Source organism: Falco rusticolus, chromosome 7 (genome assembly GCF_015220075.1).
Source record: "Falco rusticolus isolate bFalRus1 chromosome 7, bFalRus1.pri, whole genome shotgun sequence".
NCBI lineage: Eukaryota > Metazoa > Chordata > Aves > Falconiformes > Falconidae > Falco > Falco rusticolus.
Genome location: NC_051193.1, coordinates 32,909,642 through 32,932,420, shown reverse-complemented (window position 1 = coordinate 32,932,420; position 22,779 = coordinate 32,909,642). Strand labels below are relative to the sequence as shown.

Below are 22,779 nucleotides of genomic sequence, written 5' to 3'. Positions count from 1 at the left end.
ATTTGTTTCTAATCTTCTTTCGTGTTGCATGGGTTTTGAAAATTCCGATTCATAATTCTAAGAATATCAGAAAATGAACCAACAGTGATGTCCTAGGACTCTCAGGAGTAGGGTTGCTCACAGGAGCTATTTATAGTCACATTTTCCTATTTTTAAAAGTTTTCCTCTTCTGATGCTTTGTGGAGATATCTAACAGGAAAAATTGACTTGGTTCCAGTACAACTTTAAGTGCCTAACGTGTCTTACTCCTGCGTGAAGATTGCTAAAAGCTATCAGTGTCATTTCAGTCAGTTGTTTTCATCCATGCCAGAGGCTTATTGGTTTGTCTTTTTATAACTTGAACAGCACACATTCTGTAGTATGTGCAAGGCACTAGTCATGTCTGCGTAGCTGGTTTGACCAGTTCTTCCCAGTATCCTGTTGAGTTCTACATCGCAGAAGCATCACTTCATCTTCCGGCTATGCATGTGTCATCCAGGAATCCAAAACCACAGGTGCAGCAGGGGAACTGTCCACTTGCCCCCACTTCACTGATGCTCTAAACCGCCCTGATCCACCATAAATACGTTCTTTCAGTCTTCAAAATGTTACTTGGGTGAATTTTGAGGAAACCCCACCCTGTATTTGCCTTGAGTCAGACATACTGTTAAGTGCACCTATGGCACATAGAAACTGTGCAGTAGCTGTGTTGGTTGCTTTCTGGAGAATTTGGAAAAAAAAGAATAGTGCCACATTTTGTAGTCACATGAGTTTAGGCAGTGTGCGGGTAGAGGAGCAGATGGGATGGTGAAAAAGTGTGTTAACTGATCCTTGTTACAGATCAACTGGAAAGAGCCTTTGGTTATACACTCACCTTTGTTGCAATGTAGCCTGTTAAAAGAAAATTAAATGCTGTGTACAAACAATCCTGTAGGGAAAGCAGGGAGGTAGAATTTTTTCTGTAATCTCTTCATATGTAACAATAGTAGGATTACTGTAACATCTCAGAAAAAAGCAATTTCAGACAGTAGATTTTTCTTTGTAAGGCGACGGTCTTCTATGAGTAGACTCGGAAGGTTGCACTTCTGTGTTTTCAGTGATATTTCATATACATTTCCGTGGAAGAATTGAAGCTTATTTAGAATTTTTGTTTGTTTGTTTGTTTAATTGAGTTCTGTAGTCTCTCCAGTAACACAATAAACTGCAGTATCTTGCTCATAAGCCCTTTGACAGTGATGAATCCATAGTTAGTACAATCCTTGTCTACAGGGTCATTCAACAAGTAGTGCATGACTCTTGGTACTTTCTATATTTTTTCCACAGCTGAAAAACAAAAATCTGCAAAACTTGAACACAATCATCTAGAGATTCGTAGAGGGCATCTCTGGTAGTTCACAAGTTACTGCTTTGTCAGGCAGATAGTGAAAATAATTAATTGTACATAGTGACACTGGAGCAGTTTTTACTTCTTGGTACATACTTTGTCTTGGTAGATTTAAAAGTTTCTGAATAGGTTGTGAAATGAGAAAGAATTGTTTACTTGCTGCGCAGCATAGAATCTCATCCTTCGGGCAGCAACAATAAGATGGGCACCTATTTAGGCAGAAATCTTCAACAGGCTGCCGGCTTTGTTGGATTTGAAGTTAGCCAGCAGATGCAGCCTTGAGAGTTGGTTTCCTTATTTACTTGTCTGTTACAGGACTGCCTTGTTCTGGTATTACTGATTGCACTGTCTGTAAGTAATATCGTAACTATTATGAGGATGTTACTGCTAGCATCTTGCTATGTTCTCTTTTCTTTTTTTTTCCTTTTTTTTTTTTTAAATCATAGGAATATTTATAAAAACAAGATGTTAAACTGATCTGCAGTACTTTGTGGCAAGTTTCTTCACTGTTCCTAAAAAAGATTTTGATTAGTCGACTTGTTAATATTTCTTATATAAATAAATTGGTGTTGAGACTGCATTTTTGTGAGGGCAGGGTTAGTATTCATTTTGTTAATGGCATACACAGGCCTGCTGCAGGTAGGGAACAGAAGATACCTTGGAAGATAGCTGCTCTTCAAGAGTGAGTTGAAAGTTGCACTTCCATTGTATAATGTGTTTTTGAGGTACTCAACTTTTAATCAAGAGAACTTTTTTCCTATATTTTGAGAACTATTGCATTGATTCCCACCAGGAGGCTTCATTTTCTTTTTCTGTCATAGCATGGGCTTGCCTAGGCTTCCACAAACAGAATAAAAATCAATTCTGTTTCTTCCCTGTTATTATCAACTGGGGTGCAGTAACATTCTGAAAATCTCCATTTTCCTTTCACTGTTTAAATATGCTTTGGATGGAGCATATTGAACTCCATTCTTGGGACTAGAATAAGCATTGTAATAGAGACTGTGGCTCCAGGTTGTACTGCTTAGTCATGGTTTTTCCCCCTTCTGTCAGTATTCGTCATTAAGCAGTATATTTGGAAGAAAGGTCCTGGCCAGCAGAAACATTGCTTTTCTTTCTGTCATTCCTACTTAGTTATATTGGCTCATCTTAAATACTAGTATGTAGGTTCCTGGCTCACATGTGTCATTCTCTTTCCAGAAGTATTTACTGAAGCAGTCAGCTGGTACACTGTTTCCCCAACAAGTATGTACCCACCCCAAAATGAGGCAATGGTTGAACTTAAAGGGCTTCTGCTTTTTCATAACGTGTTTCTTTGGAAGGGGCAGGTTTGTAAATTCCTCTTCTAAGGTGAATATTGTGGCACTTCAAACACATCTCTTGATGACTGCCTTACATGTGTATGGGGAGATACCTCTGTGTCTTCTGTTTCCTTCCTCTTCAACGCAACTGATAACGTTCACTAAATTCCTCCTTATGGAATACAACCTCTAGAATTTCTGCTGTCGGAGAATTTGGGATTGTAACAAAAACCTATTTAAGGAATGATTAATTAGTGCAAGTTATTCAACATTAACATTAAGTTTTTAATTTGTCTGTTAGTGCTAGGCATTTTAACTAAACAGTCTTACTTCTGGATGAGCTTAAAAAGAGGAATGAATTTGCAGCTTAAAGTGTATTACATTATTCTGACATGACTGCTATCATAGCATCGAAGTATTGCATAGCATTGAAATGTTCTGTCTGCCTTACTGCTTATGTTTATGAAAACCGTAATATATGATGCTGTGCATTGAAAAGACAGTCTCTTAAAGCCTCTGGGACTAGCATTAAAAAGTCATGCATAGGGTGGCAGTAATAGTATTTTAGTGGTAGGTTTTTCTTCGAAGTGAGTTGGAAACCACAAGGCTTACTTTGTTTAGGAAAGGTATGTATTTTTAAAGGTGCTGAGGCTATCAATGTATGTTTCTGATTACCCTTACAGTAAGGCACAAACAAGTATTTTCCCTAGAAGAGAAAAAAGTTTAATATAATAAGAATATTAATATATAAAAAGTTTAATAAATATTTCATGCGTTGTGATTAATTGGAGAGACTTCCTAATTGGCCTCACTTTAGTAATTCAGATAGTTCATATTTTCATGTGTAAAATGGTGCTGTCCTTTCTCCGTTGACACTTTACATCAATCACTAATTTAGCCAAGGAAATCTTTCTTATTATGTTGTTCTGTTACATACACATTTTGTTGTTCTGCAAAAATGTTGTTTTGCTCAAAGTTGTGCAGCTGTGCTGTCAGTTGCAGGTGCTCTTGCACATGTCCACAACATAAATTATTGTAGAATGAGCAGGCAATTTCTTGTATATCTAAAAACTCTAATGTTGTCAAAGAAAGTTTCAGTTTATCTTTGAAGCAGTTAAATGACTTCAAAATACCAAAAATATTAGTGCCTTCTGTTTCTGCCCTGCATGGTCCTTCTACCTCTTCCGCTACTAGTCCACATCAAGACAGAAAATTAAAGGTAACTGCCACATTTCTGTTCATCATTTTAAAAAGGCAAAGTCTTTTTAAGTAATGATAATGCTGTAGTATTTCCTTCTATATAACACCACCTAGTTTTCATTGTTGTCTAAAAGCATTTTTTATATTGAGCAGGTGATGTCTGTAGGGGTAGTTACACACAGATGATAAAAACTTTCTGTTTTTTTCATTTGTGTGTGTATATATGTATTTACATATATTTATGTGAGACTCCTTAGGGCTGGATATGTTGACTTTATCTATTCTATTAACCTGAGTGAGGGGTGAGAGGGAGAGAAACTTCAGTCCTGGAAGAAAATTATCAAGGTAAAATGGAATATTGGACTTGATTACTTTGAATCATGCACCCTTGCACTCTGCCATGCACTTCCTTTTCCCCAGGTGGGACACTCACATGGCTGCTTAACAGAAATTTTTCTACATTTTTCTTTAATGGTTATGCTGAGTCTTACGCCTGCTGCAGTTCAAGAAGGAGGTCTGAAAATTAGTGATTCTCTGCCTTCCTCTCCTGAAGTTGTGTGAAAATTGCCTCTCATATGGAAGCAAGTACTCAATCCTTCTGGAAAGAGTGACTTTCCTTTTAGGGGTGGGAGAGGGGCTTTAGAAGAGGCTTTGGGGGTTTTTTTGTTTTCTTTTTTTGTAGTCCATTTGGGGATGCAGACTGGCCTGGCATTTTTTCCCTCTGTGTCAAAGGACAAGCAGCTTTTAGAGATCAGGCCAGTTCTGTACCTTCAACTGGAGAAAACAAAGAGCAATGGCAGGAAAAGGCTTGTAGGAAGAGGGCTGTTTTTGAGGCATGGGATAGACTAGTCTCCATTCAGGTATGAAGCTGGGAACAGAGCTGAAAGCATGACTGCCAGGCTCTGAAAGCATACTCATGCTTTCATTGTCTCCAGGTCTGAGGGGCAATTAGGAAGACTTGAGTATTCAGCATTAATTATTTTTTCTTCTATGTTGTTTTGCCCATAGAAATGAAATACAAATTTATGAAATTGACACTTGTGCAGTTGCATTTTGCAATCCATAATTACCTCATATTGGTAGGGAATATCTAATTTTGTGATTTTTCAAAGTTGTAAGTTAACTTCAGTGTTTGTTGTAATTGAGGAAAGCAGAATATCTGACACAGTTCTTAATTGTCAGAATTTCCTTGTGTGTCATAATTTAGAGCAGTGTGGTTTACTAGTATGTTTTACTTAATGGCCAGTATTGATAAGACATTTATCTTTTAGGGATGAAAAAATGATGTGTAATCTGATTTATGAATGGTTTGCTTGATTTCTTCCTGTACCATACTAGTTTTAATTATATAGGTAGAGCTTCCAAAATTGGAGATAAACTAGACTGATGGGTTTTTAATTACTTATTCACTATCAAGTATCAGGTTCTGTTTGCTTTTTTCAATAGTTACCTGTTGTTAATCACCAGCCATTTGTCCCCTGAAATGATTATTTGTGGAAAATTAGTACTTTGACTTTAGTTCTGAATGTGTTTTGACAAAGGATGATTGTAACCTGCTTTTAAGTCTCTTCAGAGCAATGAGAAATGGCACACATTGTTGAGTGCACAGAACACTTGAAAAACAAACAAACAAAACAAAAAAGAAAATCCCAACCAACCAAACCGCTCTAAAACTTAAAAACGTGCCAATGAAATATTGTTATCAAAGTGTACAGAGAGCTGAGGAGTGGCACATTTGGAGTGGGTAATGAACTTAAACTTCTAAAGGGTGGCACAGATTTTTTTGTTGTTGTTAATGTAAATCTGTGACAGTGCTGAACTTCAGGATCACTTTGAGTGCTCTGGTGTTTGCACTTAACTGATCAATGGATACCAATGCTGAGTTAGCAATGCAGAGGGGAAGAGCTCATACTTTGTTTTCCCAGTTAGTGTGAAGTGTCACAGTGGTGGCTTCCTTGAGCTGTAAGCTAAACTAGAAGATTTTCAGAGTAACGTACTGGTATTGGAGTTGACAGGTCTTACTGGTATTTATATTTTTAAAGTTTTGAAATTATTGTTAACTAGTATAGCTAATTAGGCATATAAGTATCTGCTGTTCTTGAAATACTAGGTTTTTGGAGGGGGATAAATTAGTTGCTTTGTGTGCACAAGTATTACAAGCTGTTATAATAATTCAGTAGTGGAGCGTACCACAGCAGTATCTCTGCTCTGAAGATGGAGGAACCTTAAAGCTTAGCTTATCAACTTTAATGATATTTGTATTCGTACCTTTTTATATAGTTATTGCATTATTTATTGCAGTCTATGATTTTAATCTAAGATTATGAGAATGTGACTGTTCTATTTAGTTATTTGACAAATAAATGCTTTTCTTGCTGCAACTAATCTGTGTTTTTGCCAATAATACGCATAAATTTGATATACATGCTAGCTTGAGAGATTTTATTTTTTTTAATAGAAGTATGCCAAAGTTATTATACTGGTATGCACAACACTTGAAACTCCACACCCACCCCTAAGTTCAGTACTGGCCAAAGCGTGTTTCAATCAATTTAAATATAGAGTAGTATTCTGCACTTTGACCCCATATAAATAAACTTTTACCTTACTGGAATGCCAGACTGCAGCCACCTGGTCTCTGCTCTTTGAAAAGGGCCTGTACACGTGGCTCAGACAGTGGGATCTGAACCAGTGCAGGGGGGAACTAGTAACTTTTCTTTCCTTCTCTCCAAGGAAATTCTCATGAAAAGGTTTTATTTAAACTGGCTAAAGAGTAGATACTTCTTAGGCAAAAGTTGCAGTAGGTTCATAGCATTCAAGTGTTCTTCAGCTGTGTATTAATGGAAAGTGATGAGACTTCCCTTTCACCTACACAAGTTTTAAGAGGACAGGATGTCTACTAAGTATGCCTTTATAAGTTGGTCACTTACAGTTACAAGTTTCCAGTACTCCCAGTCTGTTGGTAGCACAGTATTGATAGTGTAAGAAAAAGTGTCACACACTTGTTCTTCCTTCCATTCATCTGTATTTTTGTGGGGTTGTTTGTAGCAAGAGGGAAGATTAAAAGGTAGCGTAAGTAAGGAATAAATGGGTAGAGTAAAAACCCAACCCAACCTAACAAAAAAAGCCCCCAAAACCCCAAAACCAAACCCTAAGATTGTTAGATAACAGTAACTGGTATACAGCCAGTAGCAATGGTTTGAAATGTTCAGTGTATTGATAAGAAGGATGTCAAATTAGACAGAGACTGTTGCATCCAAAGGCCTCACTTTATGCTGCCTTGAATCTCTTGTGGGAAACTTACTTGTTCGTAGACCGAATCTTGAATACCACATTTCACTTTGCTTATGAACTAAGTAAGTATTAAAATGGAGGTCTTGAAAGTCATTTTTTAGAAAATACTCTAGATTGTGACATAAATAGTAACTTGTTTTGTCAGCTTGGTAAAGAGATCTAATCATTTTGTTGCAATGTATTTTCTTGGCTTCATACTAGTTTTTGATGATGGCGATGAAAGGACCTTGAGACGAACTTCATTATGCTTGAAAGGAGAAAGGCACTTCGCAGAAAGTGAGGTAAGACAATGATGGACATGCAGTGAAAAATAAGTAGTTAATTTATATTTTTTTATATAATAAGAAGAAATTGCAAACTAATTTTGTTCGCTCTTTTTTCTATGTAGACACTTGATCAACTGCCACTAACCAATCCAGAGCACTTTGGAACTCCAGTTATTGGGAAGAAGTCTAATAGAGGAAGAAGATCTTCTCTTCCTGTGTGAGTTTTGATAGTGCTCTGTTGCTCTCCTTTCTTTTAGTGTCCTTTACTAAAACTGCAGTGCCATTGAAGTTGTGTGCACAGCTTACGGACTTAAGTAATTCAGTTCATGCAGATGTGTTCATATGTTTGCAGTATGATGAAATTGATTTTTTTTTTTCTTGTAGTAGCCTTAAGAATGTTTGTGCTTCTTTTGTATAATAGGAACTCGTGTGTCAGGAAATGCAGGATTTTTAATCTTCTTTACACTTCACATAGTAGCAAAAAAGGTGCTTTTAAATTTCTGGGGTAGCGACCATTTCTCTTTGTTTCATGTCTGTGCACAATCAAATCCTGATTCATGCCTCCAATTCCAACATGATGCTGTTGTAAAATACTACTACTTGGAAAGAATTTCTACAAAGTTCCTCTTACTAAGTAAGTGTGCTTAATATTTAAGTGTGTCTCAAGCAATTTCAGCTCTTAAAATGCTAATATTTTTTTTGAAGCTTTGCAGAACAGGAAGAAAGATCTCGTTGTAAGCTGTATCTGCTTTCAAATACTAACTTCAGACAAAAGCTTTAAAATACTTTATGTTTTAATAATTTAGTACTGAAGATGAAAAGGAAGAAGAAAGTAGTGAAGAAGAGGATGAAGATAAAAGGCGTCTCAATGATGAATTGCTTGGCAAAGTTGTGAGTGTGACTTGCAATTCTGAGAAGGCAGACTGGTATCCAGCTTTGGTAGGTTGCTTAAGATGTTGACATCTCTAGTGTCATGCTGCTAATATCTTTTTAGACAAGAGTTTAATCTGACTTACTAAGTTGTTCATATAGCAGTTTTCCTGGATAGGATGGTTTGTGTACTTAACAATTTTTACAGCAAAGTTATGGGTGTAGTCAGGCTAAGCCCTGCTGCCCATATTTGGTAAAAATACAAATATTCTACAGAACCTGTGAAGAGTAGGAGAGCAGAGATTAGTGTTGATGTATAACTTATTTTTATGGCTTTTAAGTCTTTCAAAACTGCCCAGAAAATAATCAGTATGTAATTATTTTTCTTCTAAAAATAAGATAAGGTAGGACTTGCACTACCAGGTAATTTAAGAGCAACTAGATTTATGAATCTTAATTGCAGTGGAATTTTTATGGTTTTGTATTTAATGATTACCTTTTTCCTTAGACTTTCAATTTTATGAAATACCAGTTCCTTCCATGATTGCATTTACATAAATGGCCGGTTACTCTAGCAGTAGGTGCTGGTTATTATTTTTATTTGACTATCAGTATAGAATACAGCTGTTCATTGCCATTGCTGATGATAAATATTAAATAAATTCAAGTATAAGTAGACTTGTACTGTAAAGGTAGACACTTTGCAGGCTCTTCACACAGAAGAAAGTTTATGGATATATATTAGAAGTTGCTTTCTTCAGTAAACTTCTTGATCTTGTCAGACAAGCTCAGTACACGTCTTCCATCATCAATCAGAGGTGCATTTGTTTAAAAAAAAATCTGGCATATTACAGGCAGGTTTAGTTCACTGATTTTTGCAGATTTTATTTACTTAACTGTATATTCTGTAATTCCTTTATTTTGAGTCTTCAGGGTTAGCTGGAAGGAGTGTAGCTGTTCCAGTCTTCTAACTTAGTTTCAGGTTTTATTTCCCTCAGTGAATCCAGGATCAAAACTAACTACACAAGCCAGTTGTCTTCCCTTCCTTGAAAGAACGTTATGGTGTAATGTAGGGTGAATAGTTAATACTGACTCATCCAGTTGTATGTATCTCAGTTTAAAATGTGAAATGTGGTATTGTTGTACATGTTCTGATTGTTGTATATCACTTTACTAATGACAGATTTTAATACAACATGGTTCTAACTAGGTGATTAAGTTACTGGAGGCCACGTACCTGTTCTGTTCTCTGCTACCTGAGAAACAGGAATGTCTTATCTTGATTGTTGGGGTAAAACTTCTGACTTATTTGAATGGAGTGGCACAGCTTCCACTGAGACCTGGTAGATCCAGAAGTCCATCTGCATCTTACATTTTCTGTCAGTGTATGGTCTAGAGCAAAATGTAAATTTGTTCTGTTTGTGGTAATACAAATACTGCAAATGTGTTTTTATCACCTTTTTAGACTTAGAGATGATACCACTGTGGAAGGATATTCTGGATTCCACATTGGCTTATATTATCCACACCTTAAAAAAAACAAACAAAACAAACAAAAAACCCCAAACTACTGCCTACCTCTCAGTTTGAATGCCAACTGTCAGAAGCTGGTGTAAAATAAGTGGGTTGGTGGCTTTCTAAATAGATGGTTAAAGCAGGTTTTGTATGAACAGGAGAAAAAAATGGGAGTGAATGACCAGGATCCCATGATATCACCCCAGTAGATTAGTTTTGAGTTTACAAATGAAATTGCAAACGTTTCTGGCTTGTACATAACAGCTAAGGTTAATAGTTTGAGGTAAACTGCTTCTTGAAATTTGCCCTTGGCCTTAGTAATATAAATTGGAGTAGGTTTCTTTTCTCAGGACTGAAAATTATAATAGAAGAAACAGGAAGACAGCAGGAAAACTGCTGTCAGTCTTTCTTTCCTTTGAAGATCAGGTTTTTGGGTGTGGTTTTTTTTTTTTCTTAAAGTGTTTTATTTGAAACTTCAGGTTGTGTCTCCCAGCTGTAATGATGATGTCACAGTGAAAAAGGACCAGTGTTTAGTTCGATCCTTCGCAGATTCCAAATTGTAAGTAATAGCTTGCTTTCATTAGAGGTATATGTAAGGAAAATGTGAAACTAATTACTTATTGTTTCTGAAGACATTATTGCTTCCAAAAGGAAAGGGTACATTTTATGTAACGTTGGTTGTACACGTTTGTCATAGTCCATTTCCAGCTAACTAGTACTGTGCTTACTTGCTTGCCTTTACATTCTCTGTACTGATAAGAGTTCACTGGATTAATAAAGTTTCTGGTGTTTCTTCATTTGAAAAAAAAATCAACAACTTTGAAAAAAACAGGTGTTAACACTTTAGATGATTCCTGTTCTTTGGAATATGTGTTTTGGTTCTAATAATTTCCCTTAGTGTTGTAATTGTTATGTCTTTGTGGGTGTCTTTGTGTGGATATCTGGTTGGCCCATTACCTCCAGTGCCCAGGTGTCCATGACTGTTTAAATAGAAAAGTTTAGAAGTGTTTAATCTACTTGCTATAGTAAAAAAGTGAATGTAAAGTAACTGTTTAATTAAAATTTTTACATAATATAAACCAAGATTCCTGTGAAAAGAAAGGTCTTATTAGTCCACACACCTCTCGGAAGCGGGGAAAGGGGAGAGACACAGATGTGTGCTTACTTAAGGAATAATATATTCAAAAAAGTATGAAGACTGGTTCTTAAAGCTGCTTCCCTTTTTTTCCTCTTCATCCTTACTTCTAACGCATCTATCTCAGCAGATTGTAACTAAATCCTTCCTTGCTGAAGGCCAGCTGTCAACCCTCTTTCCCTCTTTTCTTTCAAAGTGAACAGTTTCTGATTTTTAGTAGCCGTGATTTTGAGTAGGGTGTGAGTATTTGATTACTGAAACATATTTCAAGTAACTGAAGACTTAATTCATTTTGGCCTGTTAATGTAGGCACGTATCGTCAGCCTTCTAGTTTAGATTTATGTTTCTTTATGTACTGAAGGTAGAATGTTACTGGAAAAACATGCTGATTTGCTCTTTTACCCCTTTTTTTCCCCCCATAGTATTATGGTCTTAATTTCAGAAAATGGCAGCCTCCAATTCCTGAGGTTTTACTTCAGTTTTTCTGAAATAATGAAAGAAGCAAAAAATAATTTATTATAATAACTCACTTGTAAGGCTTTCCTTACAGGTTGGTTAGCGTTTCTGTTGTAGTAATATGTATAACTTTTGAACAGAGCAATTCCGTATATTTTGCTGTGAGAACACTTTTGTAATTTAAAAATAAAAATCAACCATTTATCAATGCAGATATGTGAACTTGGCTTTACTGTTTTTCTGTGCTAGTGGAAATGCATTTTGAAAATAGAGGACTTGTTTCTTTCATCTTAGCTAGATTGCTATTTTGGGTAGCAAGTGTTCATTGATGTGAATATTTTGAGTTTAGAAAACGTTTTTTGCCTACGTAGAGCGTTTTACCTTTGCAGATCTCTGCAGGCTAAATATTTGAAATATAAAAGCTTTACAAGATTGTCTTAATTATTTAATTGCAAGAGTTCCTTTAGCGTCTGAATTTCAAATAAAGACTGGAAACTTGCTCAGGTTTGAATCTTGCATTAGGGCCTACAATAACAAATGCCCCATGCATATAGTTGTTAGTAAGGACCTTGAAAGTGAATGATAAATCCTGAAAATTTTAGAAATCACTGTTTTTCTAAGTCAAGTGCTTGCTTTACTGTGATTTAAAAATAATAACCTTACTCTTTTTCAGTTACTCAGTAGCAAGAAAAGACATTAAAGAACTGGATGTTCAAAACTTACCAAAATCTGAGTCCTCTCCTAAAAAAGGTAATTTAGAATAAATTCTCGGCTTTTTTTTTAAAAAGTAATCTTCTGCAATAGTACTTGGAACTTTTGCAGATAAATGAGGCCTGTTGATCTCTAATAATTGCTCTTGCATATTTTGCAATTTTTAATGTGATAAATTAGAGAAACTGGATATAGCTGCTTTGTTATTAAAATAGCTCCTAGTAGAAGCTTTCTTTATTTGATTTTTATTTCCTTCTTTCCAAATTAATGGAAAATGAATAGAATATTTTCAAGGTACTATATTTGAAATGTCATTGAACAACGGGATATATAGTTACCTCTGCTAACACCAAAGTTTTGTGGTTTTGCTCAAATGACTTTGTCTTAACATAAAATAAACCAGACAGCAAGGTGTAAACTTTATTAGGACAGTCTGCCTGTGTTTAATGTTTGATTTAAAAGTGTAATTACAGAACTTGATTTCTGGATGGATGGGTGATGTAACTACAATAATCCAAGTGAGCTTGTAAAAGGCTAGATTCTCCCTTTAATGTAAACGATTATTAAACTTTTAGTGTTGTTTCTCCCAGTCATACCTCAAAACATGAAAATTGTAGAAGGAGAAATGTTTGAGATGTTTTTATTTAAAATAATTTTAAAAGAAAACCACTTAGCAACAGAAAAACCCTGCTCAACAACAGTTCTTCCAGTTTGTGTAAGCATGTAAACAGCTCCTTAACAAGTAAAGGTTTAACATGATAGTCAGAAATGAGAGCTTGAGATGGTTGTGATGGATATATGTAATTCTTAATGGTTTCTGTTACGCTTTCTTTTTAATAACTATTTGACAGTACAAGAACTTTAGAACATCCAAAAAAGTGATTGGATGCCAGGTTTAAGATATGTTGAAGAAAGGTGGTGGTTGGTTTTTTTTTCATGCAGAACCTAACTGGGTTGTGACATTCATTGCCACGAATTAATATTGCAGAACCAAAGTACTAATGGTTTCAAAAAAAGAGTTTGGACAAATTTCTGGATGTTATTGCTGTATCAGCAGCAATTAAAAACTGGTGCCTTTTTTTCTCCAGCAGCACTGAATGGTTCATTGCCATATGTTCCTCTTTTGGGTGTTCTTCTGATTCATCTTTAAAAAAGTATTTTATTGTGACTAGGGTACATACTTTAGGGTTATCAGGGTTTGTTTTGCTTGTTGTTTTCCCCCTTGGAGCACCTCTTCAAGGAAAAGAATTTGAGGTATTACCATTGTATGAGTGTGACTTCTCCCTGTCCCATCACTCTCTTGTTCACTAGTGTATTTTGCCTCTGTTCCAAACATTAACGTAACATCACTTTATGCAGTGGACTTCAACAAAATATTTACGATTTTTTTGTATCCTAAACTTTAAGACATGAAGATACTTTGGAAAGAACAAATCTAACTGTGATGTGTTTAGGGTTTTTAATAGCTTCATTACAATATCTTTCGTACAGAAACAGAACAGTTCACAGTTGCTCAGAATATATATGGAGAAGTATATTTGCTTATCTTTCGTACTGTTCATATATATAGGTGTGAATCTCAGTAGAGTTTATGGGGACCTATGCCTAGAAAACAACTGGATGCTGTGTGGGATGGATGTTCTCAACTCTAAACCTCTTGAGTTGCCAGTACTCCATTTGCAAAATTTGACAGTATTGAAATGTAACGTGTGTAAACTAGGTGTTTAAAGCTGAAGTATCTATCTTATTACTTAATTCCAGTTTTAGTTCAAGTTGGTATTGTGACTTACAAGAGTGTGAAAAGGAAATTAAAAATGCTTTGTGACTGTGAATACTGCTGATGAGGTAAAACCAGGGCCCTTTCTTCTGTAGGGCTACAGGAGGCAAGCACATTTCTCAACAAAAAGGGTGTTCCTCGGAACTGGAAAATGGACATAAGTGAAATTCTGGAGTCTTCTAGTAGCGATGAGGAAGATGGAGCTGCTGCAGAAACTGATGAAGAAGAGGAGAAAAGAGAAGAGAAAACCGAAGAAGTAGCGGTAAGTCTGGGCAATTTCAGTCATTCTTCAAAGATGATTAATAATTTGCATGCCTGAAGATCCTGCACTTTCCAACTTTTACTCCTTATGGTAGCTTACGCACTTGAATGTCTTTTCAGACTTGTTTCATCTTCCCTTTGCTATAGTTGTGTTTACTGCAATTTGCGAGCAGTTGGCAGGTTGTTCCTGTAAGCCAGTGCAGAAATTGGAGACAAGCCTCAGAAATCAAGAATTCAGGGCAGAGAAGAGTGATAGGAAGAATTTGAGTCAAAAGGAGACACGTAACTGAAAAATTGATGCTGAACCTGATAGTAGTAACCTTAAATATGTGTAACTTGGTATTTTTCTTTTGCCTTTTATATATGTTATATAAAAAGTAACTTCTGAAAATAGCAGTTTGATTTGAAAAAAAAATAGGGAAGCAAAAGCAGTAGTCTGGCTGAAAGTGTGATCTAACACACAGTGGCTGTTAAAGGTGTTTGGTGCCTGAGACACTCTGTAAGAGCGGTACAGGGCCTGGCTCTGTAAGCGTTCGGGTTTTCCTAACAGACCGTTGCAGGCTGGGAATCGCAGGATCGTATGCTCTGGTAGGCTGTGGTGCAGATGGACTTTCTAATAGTTAGGGTAAAATGTTTTTCTGCATTGCAATATTTTGAGCGGCTCCTTTCCCACAGAGCCAGCCAGTTTCTTTGCGTCACCTGAACTGCATTTACAGAATTTCATTTTATTTCTGCTACCTGTTTTCAACCTGGATGTTACAAGTAAGGGGTGGGGGGTGGTGTCTGTGTGTCAGTTGGCGGGTTTTTTTTGTCGCCGTGCTATTTCCACGGTACGCTCGGGAAACCATTCCTTTATATAGGCGAACCGTGTGAAGTTTGCCTCCCGGGGAAGGTCAAACGCCGCTTCCCGTTCGCTTCCCCCGCGGCGTGCGGTTGTCAGCCCGCACACGGAATGGCCGCTCGTGCTCGGAGGCGGCCGGCGGCGTTGCCACGGCAACCCAGTGTTGGTCGGCAGCGCGCATGCGCGGGGGCAGCGGCCGCTGGAGCCCGGGCTTGGCCGGCGGCCAGGGGAGGCTTGCCAGATGCTTTGGAATGGGCTGTCTCTTTTCTTTGCCTTTCATGTAATGTCTGATTATTTTATTTTTTTTTCATGATTTTTTTTTTTTTTAAATATGGAAGAGAATGTAAGTAATGCCGTATAACTGCGGATGCCGTGCAGGGAAAACAAAGCAAGCAAATATTTGGAAGTCAGGCTGAAATATGTCCAGGCAGTGGGCAGATTAGATAGAAAGGAAGTAAAACCATTTTACATTTGAAAGAATGCAGCTCCTAGGTAAGGATTCTGTGTTTTAATCTGTAATGTGAACATGGTTGTTAAGAATGTGGATTTGACATAGATTCTGATCTGGGAACTGTCTCGTGAGCATGCAGCCAGGGTAGATCTTTCCAGGTAAAAAAAAAAAAAAAAAAAAAAAAAAAAAGATAATCTATTTTTAGGTGTTAATTTTGTGCCTTGATAACAGTGTTCTGGAAAATGGAGTCAATGTCTGTATGAGAATGATGGTATGATTAGATAAATATAAGGATAAATGTGTGCAGAATATAAAACCCTCTGGGTTTTTTCCTCTGTTTGCAGTGAAAACGACTGAATAGGCCACATTTTGCAGGGTGTGAACTGTTGTGGTCTGTATTGGTCTGTTTGTATTAACGTTGGTGAAAATTGCAAAGTATCAGTCACTAAAAATCAAGGATTGCTATACTAGTTTCTAGTATCCATTTCTAATATCATTTTTCATGGCTATTGCATAAAACTGCTCTGTGTTTCAAACAAAGAAGGGGGAGGGGGGAGCTTGGTGATGAAGGGAAGAAGAAAAAAAAAAAAAAAGGCATTCCTGTAAAAGAAATACAGGTTATTTTTAAAGAATAATCTAAATGTAAAGTAGTGAAGCAAAGGATTCCAGAAAGGTAGATGTGCTGGTAGGAGAAGCTCTAGAATCCATTATTTCCAGGTGACAAGTAGGCATGTAAAAATAAGGTGAGCATCTTCATGCTGAAGCTATGTAGCAGAGGACAGATGAATCTTTTTAGATTATGTCAGAGCAGGACTGTCATGCCGGCCCATTAAATTCCTGATTCCGCTGTTACAATTCATATTCTTATTTTAATTGTGGGCCATGCTAGATATTACAATTAGACAGCATTTAGGGAATTTATCTCAATTACTTTATTCTTTTCCCTGAGGCAGTAATACTGGTTGCAGAGAGAATCGACAAGTGAATGATTATTTCTTTTTGCCTTTATTTGACTACAGATGTTGAATTACTCAAATTTTGCATGTTCATTTTGTAGAGTTTCTCCTTTATTAATCAAGGTCAAAAATAACTTCTGTACATCCTCTCCCAGAATATTCTCAGTTGGCCTTTTGTTTTAGAACTGCAAATTGTTACATTATTAGAGATGGGAGGGAGATTTTTTAAATTACCTTCTTCCCCACCCTACCCCCTTTCACCCTCATCTTCTGAAATGCACCGCAGCTTTGCTGTCAAGGCCTGGCCAGCTGCTGACCAGTCATGATAGGCCTTCATTAAGTCAATCAAATGGCCACAGACCTACTTAATGAGAGGATAAAGTCAGAAGAGTCTAATGCTGGGAATGGAAAGGATCCTGTTTTTCTGAAGTAGGATTTTTTATAATGGTAATGGTGCAGAGGGATCTACTATAGGTGGTGAGAATAGACCCTACTATTTTTTCCAGTACCTGGGTTAAAATCTGTAACTTTGTTTTGACAGAGGCTGTCTTCCTAATTGTGCTGCCTTTTATGACATCTTGAAGAGTATGGTAGAATTGGTACAACAGGGTTTCCAGGTTTTACATAGTTGTTCTTTGATGGCTTTTGTAAGCTAAAGACTGGGAACCTACGTGGTAGTGGTGAGATGCTAATCCTCCTACTGATAGGTGGTAACCGACTTGTATGGTCCAGAGTTGACCGTGAAGAACCAGTGTGGAAATGACTTGTCATTGACTTTTAACAGGAATTGCATTACACTAAGTTGCTCAGCACATTCATATTGTTGGATTTTTGGCAATAATTACAGTATATGGCGCAGTTTATGATTACTTTTCATTCACAGTGTGAGGTTTGAATACTAGAACAGATACTGCTTGTGTCACAAAAAGTGAAAAAATCTCAAGGTACTACAGAATAAAATTCTTTATCAAATGAAAATTTAAACAGTCAATTGGTTTAAATCCAGATAAAAATCTGGGTATTGATTTTGGTTCTTATCCAGTTGTCAACATGTCAGAATAAGAGAATTAACTATGTTTTGAGGGTGCATTTGGCAGTGAAAGAATGCACTGCAGTTAAAAGGAAAATCTAAACTCCAGTATCTCCACATAGAAATGGGAACATTAGAAATTGGAACATTACATGATTTTTATTAAAAATCAGATAATATGTACCACTGTATTTGCTTGTACTTAAGTTGTTCTGTCAGGGAGGAAATCATACATATTTGTTTCTCAGGATTAAATAGTCAAATACTCCCCCCGCATTTTACAAGGGGACATGTAGGCAACATTTGGGTTTGCCTCTCGGTTTCCCTGTAAGCTATTCTGATTCAAAAAAAAAAAAATCAAGATTTTTAACATGCAGCTATTTGAAATACATTCTCAGTACGTGGTCTTAATAGATACATTCACATAAGATCAGAGTAAAATAAGGAATCTGTTTATTAGTTTTCTAATTTTGCAAGTTTCATAACTTTTTATAGTATCAAGAGCTGGAAAAAGGGTTTTCTATCTTTGCTGTAGAATTGGTTATAATGCCATCTTTGAGATTCAAACTTACCTATGTCACTTTAATAGCAGTTCCTTGTTCCTTCACTTCCCACCCCCACCCCACCCCCAGTCAAATGTGCAACAGAAGTTCAGAAAAAAATTGCCTCTCATTGAAGAAAGAGTTGCAGCACCTCCAGATGTATGCTTGGGGGAATTTTCTCCATGTCTTCGTTTTGAGAGTCACCTGAAGGATGTATGTGTAGTATGTTTAATGGTGTGCATCCATTTAAATTTTTTAGGGTTCTTGCATCACAACAGCATCAGGAAATGTTGGTCCACAGGTACTTTGCATTGTTGAGCAGAGAAGCTGCCAGAAGCATTTTCCAATGTGCCTGTTCTGCAAAAGAGCATGGATTTCAGTTCTCCTAAGTTATTACCATGTATTTTATTAGAATGAAGTTCATAAAGGAAGGATGAATATATGAAATCCATGTTGTGTTTTAGGAGGCTTGAGATTTTGAAAAATTATCAGTGGACATCTGTTAAAATATTTACATTTTGCTTCAAAATATTTGTTTCCCGTGTAGTCTTTTCTCTAAGTGACTGTGGAAGACCACATAGAATGATACCCAAATCGTCCATTTCTGTTGCAACCTATGTGTATTTTAAAATAACATTGAAGAAGCTAACACTAAGTGTTAAATATAGGAATACAGTAACATCAAAGTTAATGAAGCATGGTATCCAGAAGCAAGTGGTTTATTTACATATATTGAAAAAACTAAACAGCTGTGATGTGTAATATGCAGAATAGCATTTAAAAAATAGCTAAACGTTGCTTAGCTAATCATCCTTCTAGTGCGTGAATTTGTAGGAGTTTTGGCTACTCAAATGTTCTTTACAAAGGCTTTCTTGCTCACAGTTTTGTGCTAACAGGCATTCTCAGAATATTTCTCAAAAAGGATTGAAGAAGTTGCAAACTGAGGCGCAGCTCTAGAGTGAGTCATTGTTGAGGATGGTTGAATTCCTGGATCTTGTTGGTAGAAATTAACATTTTAAGACCACTTTCATCTCCCCATGGTGTAAAGCTGTTAACTTGTTGCAATCAGTTTAATTCTTTTCATTTCCTTAATCAGTGTTCAAACTTGGCATCAGTAAGTGAATGTGCAAGTGATGAAAACTCATTTAAGTACTCTGAAGCAAAAATATTACATTAACTCCAGTTCTGGCAGTATGTCTTGATCATACGCTCATCTGACTCCAAATTTCTTCCTCTTAGCTTGCATGTATTTCACAGAAGAGTTTATGGTGTTGTCAGTCTATTAATAACATAAAAGAAAGATCTGTCCCTGGTAAGTTAGCCCCATATTGGTTGAGTAGACGGTGTATGTGTTTGTGAGTAGAAATTCATTCTTTGTTTTGTAGAAGAAACTATTTCATCCTTTGTGCTCCCTCTCAGCTCTGTAGGTTAGCATCCACAGAAGCTTTAGTCTTTCTGTAGAGGAAATGATGAGTCAGGGTAACAGACCTATATTCTTGTTTAAAATCATGCTAAAGACAAGAGGCAAAATTTATGCTGAATAAAAGTGGCTTGAAATCAAATGAAGCAAAGCTAGTTACAAGTTTTATACAAGTTTCTATGTATTTCATGCTGGGTTTATTTGCTGGTTGTTATTCTCAAAATAATTTTACAAAATAATTGAACATTGTTAGTATTACTTGGAAGGCAGTAAGAAATTGAGTTGGGGAAAGGAGTATTTCCCCTATATAGAGATCATGTGTTCATTGTTGATTTTGTTTTCTCTTGACTGGTGTGACCTAGTCAGGAAGGAGGAAGAAAAATCACAAGACCATAAAATTTATGTGTAAGCAAAAAAGGGCATCTTGGAGGTACTTTTTTTTTTATATATATATATAAAATTCAGCCTCTCAGCCTGAGATGAAAAATTTTCTCATGTTGCACTTAATTGTGGGTGTTGGGTGAACAACAGAGAGGTCTCAACTTTGAACTGCCACTTAAAAAATTAATTTTGGTTTGTCTCTCCCTTGGACTTATCTTTGGCTACAGCCTTCCTTTTTTGCAACATCTGTAAAGGAAAAAAAATGAAATGGAGAGACAGAACTCTTAAGAAACTGAACAATTATCATCATGGTCTTTTATGCCCAGTCTAAAACAGACCTAAGTGTCTTGACAGAAGTGAGTTTTGAAGGGTAGCAGTGTCACCCTGCTGGATAGAGATGCTGGGAATTTTAGCCCTCCAGCCATTCACTGGTGGTGATTGCAGGTTGTGACATTGACATTTCTCAGGTGTTTTCTTGACTTCAGATGCAGATTTAAGGTTGCTGATACAGCAGCAGATGATGGTTGGTGTATTTAAAATAAAACTCAACTCCACAACAGTAGACCTCCTGGGAATTCATTATGTCCAGTTATAAGTAGATAACCTTGATAAAAAATGACTTCTTATAAAAATCCATGGATCTTAGTGTTGCAATAAGCATATCCATTAACAGTTGGTCTTTCTCATTTTGGCCAGTAACAAAAAAAGACTTTGAAATAGCTGATGCTTGATCTGTTCCTTGCCGGCAGTTATTCAGGTCTTACTCGATTCACCTCTCAGAAGGATTTGGTACCTGTTACAATACTCTGGTATTGGTACCAGGCACAGTCCAGACTCTCTCTGCCAGGGAGTGGCAACCTAGCTCATACACCATCAGCAGAAGTAGGTAGGGTATTCAGGATGTTCAGGATGTCTCACACAGGTGAATGAATATTGCAGTCAGATTTTATGCTCCCGTCCTGTAAGTATGTAAAAGCTTTTCATCTTTTTGCTTTTTTTTTTCAGCTGAAAATACTTGGTATTGGTGAAACGGTTAACATGCTGTCTGCAAGAGTGCTATTTCTAACCTATGTTTCTGCTGTTCTAACCTAGAGTTCTGGTTTGGCATTGTGCCCATATAAAAGAAATGGTTTGAATTAAACTATTCAGAAGTGTTTCTGAATGTTTACTGTTATTTAGATGTGTTTTATTTGCATAGTTTGATTCGTATTGCTTTTAAACACTACAGTAGGTGGCAGAAATTTCTCGATCTTGAAGTTGGATCGCAGTCTAGATGGAGAGAAAAAAACTCTGGTTTCTATAGCAATAATTCATTTGTTAACCTGGAAGAACATGCTAATTCTATAGATAACTTTATCTTTATATAATCCCTATAACATGCAGTATGAGCAAATGGTAACTGATGCTGTACAATGTTGTGATTATTCATTTAATTTCGTCCAATTATTTCCCAAGAAAAAATAGGAAAATAAGAAACAGATACTGTCTCTGCCTGACTGTAGGTGAGCCCTGTTGGGCTCCGAAGCTCAGAATTCACTGAAGCAGGCAGTGCTGAAATTCATTCTGATGCTGGGCAGATTGCTTTCTGCTTAACAAGGCAGTAGCATATACATTTACATTTCACTGCCTGTCTTTCTGCCTTGAAGCTTAAAGTTTACGGAATGCAGAGACAACTGAAATTGAAATTGCTGTTCCGGTTTCCTTCTGCAACTGCTTGTGACTTTTTCTGTTATTTTTAATAATATAATGAGATTTTTTGACATGTATTGAACGTCTTTCCTTCAAGACAGCTGTAGTCTTCCTTCTGCAAACTGCCTTACCAGCAATTCCTGTGATTGCCAGGCTGGCAGGAAGAAAGTAGCATGCATAAACGTTGCAGGGAAAAGACTTCCCCCCCAACCCCCACCCCACCCACCCCCGCTTTGGTCTCTACTAGATAATCTCAGAATTCCATGAAGTATATGTGGCTATGTAGACATTCATTTTCTCTCCCTGCCCTCTCACCCCCCAATAAACTTGCTTTATTCTCATGATTTCCACCTGAATAAAAGAAAATCGCTGTTGCACACTGTGGACTGCTTAACATAAAGTTCATAAGCATTTCTCTCTTTGAGGATTTAAATTGTGAAGATAAATCTAAGGAATTTAAAGTCACTTTTATAATTTATTATTATAAAAGTGTTTCCAAATATAAGCTGAAATAAAGTATTGGAGCTTAATCACAAAAAATGTCTGGAGCATCAAAAACAGGAACAGTTGGGAGAAAGAATTGTTCTACAACCTTTGCTATGATTGGAGTAAGGAAGATGAGTTAAACAAAAAAACCCAAACAAACAAACAAACAAACAAACCCCCAAAACCTAGAGTTCCTGTGAACTGCTTCAGTCTTGTAAATAACAGACCTTTTCTGTATTAGAACAGTATGTTAAGTATATTAGTGTTTTCATTTTGAGGGTCACACATTCTTTCTGTCATGGGTTGAGTCTTTCCCTGAACTGCGTTTTCTTTTTCTCCTCCCGAGGTACACACTACGGTCTCCTGAGTAAATTTTTTCTGCATATTTCACCATTATATGATTGCAGGGCCAAATGGGAAGTTGTTTGAGTTTACTTCTTGCTGTTAGGCTTTTCTACGAAAAAAATTGTTGCTTTGCATATTTTATGTTTTCATTATGACTGCATTTGTTTTCACAGCCTGAGGAAGAGCTTGATCCTGAAGAGAGGGACAACTTCCTCCAACAGCTTTACAAGTTTATGGAAGACAGAGGTAACACTGAATTATTATTATTTTTTTTTTAATTTAATGTCTAGTCGACTTTTTAAATTGCATTTTAAAATTTCTTTTAACTGTAATGGATGTTATTACAAGCATATTCACATGTCAGTGATACAAAAGATAATGGCTAGTCTGGTGCAAGGAAAAACACTTTCACCTGTTTTCATGTGGCAGGTCTGCTTCCAGTACTTTGAAGCAGAGCACATAAAGGAAACTGAAATCCTCCCTGAGGTG

At 36.6% G+C, this 22,779-nt stretch overlaps 1 protein-coding gene across 2 annotated transcripts in view; it reads left to right on the top strand.

Annotated features, from left to right (window-relative positions):
* ARID4A (AT-rich interaction domain 4A) overlaps positions 1–22,779 on the top strand; it is a 50,711-nt gene that overhangs the window by 11,065 nt on the left and 16,867 nt on the right. For both annotated transcript variants that reach the window (XM_037395517.1, XM_037395516.1), the window contains exons 6-12: positions 7,360–7,439; positions 7,547–7,641; positions 8,231–8,363; positions 10,289–10,368; positions 12,074–12,150; positions 13,984–14,150; positions 22,464–22,536. In XM_037395517.1, the coding sequence (XP_037251414.1) occupies positions 7,360–7,439; positions 7,547–7,641; positions 8,231–8,363; positions 10,289–10,368; positions 12,074–12,150; positions 13,984–14,150; positions 22,464–22,536 (705 nt within the window). The remainder of the gene's footprint in view (positions 1–7,359; positions 7,440–7,546; positions 7,642–8,230; positions 8,364–10,288; positions 10,369–12,073; positions 12,151–13,983; positions 14,151–22,463; positions 22,537–22,779) is intronic.